The 3,336-nt window shown below is 45.5% G+C and overlaps 1 protein-coding gene across 1 annotated transcript; it reads left to right on the top strand.

Moving 5' to 3' along the window:
* Positions 1 to 709: 709 nt before the first annotated feature.
* On the top strand, positions 710 to 2,311 carry LOC138861330 (MAP kinase-activating death domain protein-like). The gene is made up of 3 exons (XM_070120338.1): positions 710 to 954; positions 1,673 to 1,812; positions 2,156 to 2,311. Coding segments are annotated over exons 1-3 (282 nt in total). The 5' UTR covers positions 710 to 953; the 3' UTR covers positions 2,297 to 2,311.
* The last annotated feature ends 1,025 nt before the right edge of the window (positions 2,312 to 3,336 follow it).

Here is a 3,336-nt window from a genome sequence, read left to right as displayed (position 1 = left end):
GATGGGATGGAGACTGAAGTGACCTTTGACCTTTCAGAGCCGGTGTCGACAGGATGAATAAAAAAACGTTTGATTGGACATGTATCCGCCTCGCTTTCGTGGAATTATTCTTATTATATCATATATTTATATAACACTTGTATGGCCTCTATGTGGAGGGGAGCTGGGTTTTATCAGAGCTGGAAAATGACGTAGGAAGAGTGATATAGGAAACTGAATGTCCATAAAGCAAGGGCTTAGAGATGCCGGGAAGGAATCTGTAGAATGCGAAGCACTTTTATGATGTTTCTGGAACGGCCCCGTCCTGCCTCAGTTGTCAGTCTTCTACTGGTCACTTTATCTCGTAATTCATAAAAAAAAAAAAAAAAAAATGAAACAGGTCTTTGTTGAATGTATAGTTTTTTTTTTTTTTTTTTTTTTTTTTTTTAGCAACCGCAGAGAAACGTATGATGCCCAAGTGATATCCATAGTTATGTATGAACAATGATATACATAGTTAGGATGTATCGTATGAACAACTGGATGTGCAGCCAGTTACTCGGAAGATCAGGAAAAAAACTGTTCTCGAAGAACCACCGCCCTTTTAGCTGCTCCAAATTCCGTAGTTCTTTGAAGGATAATTTCTTTCTCAAACTACACACGGATAAAAAACTAGAATATCTCATCCTTTATCTAGAATATATCTATATCTAACGACATATCTCCCGCACCACGCGTGACGAAGGAAATCCTCTTCCTGCAGGCGTGTATAATGGGCTCAACGGCTGGTTGGCCACAAGATAGTCCCCCTAACGACTAACACACTCTTCCGGCCCAGCGACCACGGTGGGGAAGCCTCCCGATTAGCCTCGATCAGTAGTGGCCCACTGGAGCGGCCCCCACTCGAGCGGCCCTCAGCTGCGGCCCACTGACCCGACTCGCCTCCGCTTTCCTCACCCGCCCCGCATGCAACAAGTAAGTAAATAACAAGTAAATACGTTGGACCTTTTTTTTTTTTTTTGTGTCTCATTTGAATGAATTTGTTTTCGGGAATTTGCATAATCGTTTGAATATTCAGCGGGAGACGAAGGGAAAGTTTGGACGCGTTTTGTAATTATGACCCGAACGGGGAGTGATACAATCTAACTTTTTTGCATGATATTATCTCTGAATGTGATGCTTTATCGCCGCTGATTTCTCATTTCTAGTCATGATAGTTTGACATGAGACACAGGGTTAATGGCCATTATTATATCCAATATATAATTTGGATTTTCTTACCGTCAGAGCAGTAGCGGTATTTTTTAAAAATATATTTGCTCCTTGGTTATGGGAATAGTATCCTCTCTTTATGCGCCAAACAGCTGTTGCTCCATTCGAGTTAAAACATATGTGGCAACACCTGCGACCACAAGGATTCTTAAAAGGGACATACTTAGAGCCTAGACTTTTTGAATTTGAAGGTCAATAAAAGTAATGTTATAAATGACTTTTTTTATCAGTTCAAAGAAAGAAGAAAATACAGTTACAGATAATAATATATCCCTGTTTCAGTGTAATTTCAGCAACATAGTTTTTCACAAGAGGGCAATTTATCAATTCTTCCATGACATTCAGAGTCTCACCATCTTACTTATTCTATTCAGTTCGCAGCTGGAATTTAGGTCTAAACATTACCCTGTTATCTTCGTAGTGGCGACAGATGCGCAGCGGCGGCAGTTATGCCCGCGGCTGCTGGACTACATGGTGGTGGTCGGGGCGCGAACTCCAGGCAGGGCCGCCCCCGTCCAGCCTCCTGAGTTGCTCCGGAGGTACCCGCCTGACGACCACAAGGTGCGCCACTTGCTCGAACCGTGTCTATGTTTCATTGTCCTTCGCAACACTTGTTCGAACCGTGTCTATAATGTTTCATTGTTGGCAACACGTGCTCGAGCCGTGTCTATAATGTTTCATTGTTGGCAACACTTGCTCGAGCCGTGTCTATAATGTTTCATTGTTGGCAACACGTGCTCGAACCGTGTCTCTAATGGTTCACTGTTGGCAACACGTGCTCGAACCGTGTCTCTAATGGTTCACTGTCCTTCGCAACACCGTAATGGAAATGTACTCTCATACTCCGATACAGTAAAAAAAAAAAGGAGAACACCTCAAGCGTTATTATTTCGTTTCGCCGCAGGACTTTCCCTTGCCGCTGGACGTGATATACTTCTGCCAACCTGAAGGATGCATTTCTGTCGGACCCAGGAAGACGTCCTTGAGGGAGGCTTCGTCTTTCGTCTTCACCCTCACCGACAAGGACTCTGGTGAGTGCGAATAGGAGGTCAATCTTTCCACTTGGACTGGCTCCTTGTCTTGTGTCTGCGGCATTGTATGTCGGCCGATTTCTCGCTTGTTGCTTATTCACTTAATCTCTCTCTCTCTCTCGCTCGCTCCCTTCTGCCCCCCCCCCTCTCTCTCTTTCTTTTCCTCTCGCTCTCTTGCTCCCTTCTCTCGCTCTCGCTCCCTTTTGCCCCCCTCTCTTTCTCTCACTCACTCACTCTCTCTCTCTCTCTCTTTCTCTCTCTCTCTCTCTCTCTCTCTCTCTCTCTCTCTCTCTCTCTCTCTCTCTCTCTCTCTCTCTCACACTCACTCACTGACTGTCTCTCTCACTCTCTCACTCACTCACTCACTCACTCACTCACTCACTCACTCACTCTCACTCTCACTCTCACTCTCACTCTCTCTCTCTCTCTCTCTCTCTCTCTCTCTCTCTCTCTCTCTAGCTCCCTTCTGCCCTACCCCTCTCTCTCTTTCTTTTTTTTCTCTCTCTTTTGCTCCCTTGTCTCTCTCTCTTTTGCTCTCTTCTCTCTCTCTCTCTTGCTCCCTTCTCTCGCTCTCTCGCTCCCTTTTGTCACCCCCCCCTCTCTCTCTCGCTCCCTTCTGCCCCCCCCCCTCTCTTTCTTTTTCTCTCGCTCTCTTTTGCTCCCTCCTCTCTCTCTCTCTCTCTCTTCCTCCCTTTTGCTCTCTCTCTCTCTTACTCCCTTCTCTCTTCTCTCTTCTCTCGCTCCCTTTTGTCCTCCCCCCACTCTTTCTCTCTCTCTCTCTCTCTTTCTCTCTTCTCCCTCAAATATATTTCTAGGGATTATTCTTTAATCCGTATGATTAAGCTGCTTTGAAAGTCAAGGCACATATCGGCCTCCTCCTTCGGGAATGCAATAAGATTCACTTCTTCATATAGTTGGCGCGCCTTTCCGCCCCTGCTGCCTGTCCTCCTCCTCGGCTGAAGAAAGGGAAGAGGCGGAGATGCCAATCTCATTTATTACATCTCCCTATTTGCATAATAGCATTTGCCTTGCTGTGAGACAAGGTACTTTAAGA

The sequence above is a fragment of the Penaeus vannamei genome, unplaced genomic scaffold (genome assembly GCF_042767895.1).
Source record: "Penaeus vannamei isolate JL-2024 unplaced genomic scaffold, ASM4276789v1 unanchor4644, whole genome shotgun sequence".
Lineage (NCBI taxonomy): Eukaryota > Metazoa > Arthropoda > Malacostraca > Decapoda > Penaeidae > Penaeus > Penaeus vannamei.
The sequence above is the reverse complement of the archived record's forward strand: the minus strand, read 5'-3'. Positions and strand labels throughout refer to the sequence as shown.

What these genes read in the sequence shown, in the direction of transcription:
- LOC138861330 (XM_070120338.1), top strand. An exon ending in ACCCGCCTGACGACCACAAG is followed by an intron (nt 1,813 to 2,155) that starts GTGCGCCACTTG and finishes GTTTCGCCGCAG; the next exon opens with GACTTTCCCTTGCCGCTGGA.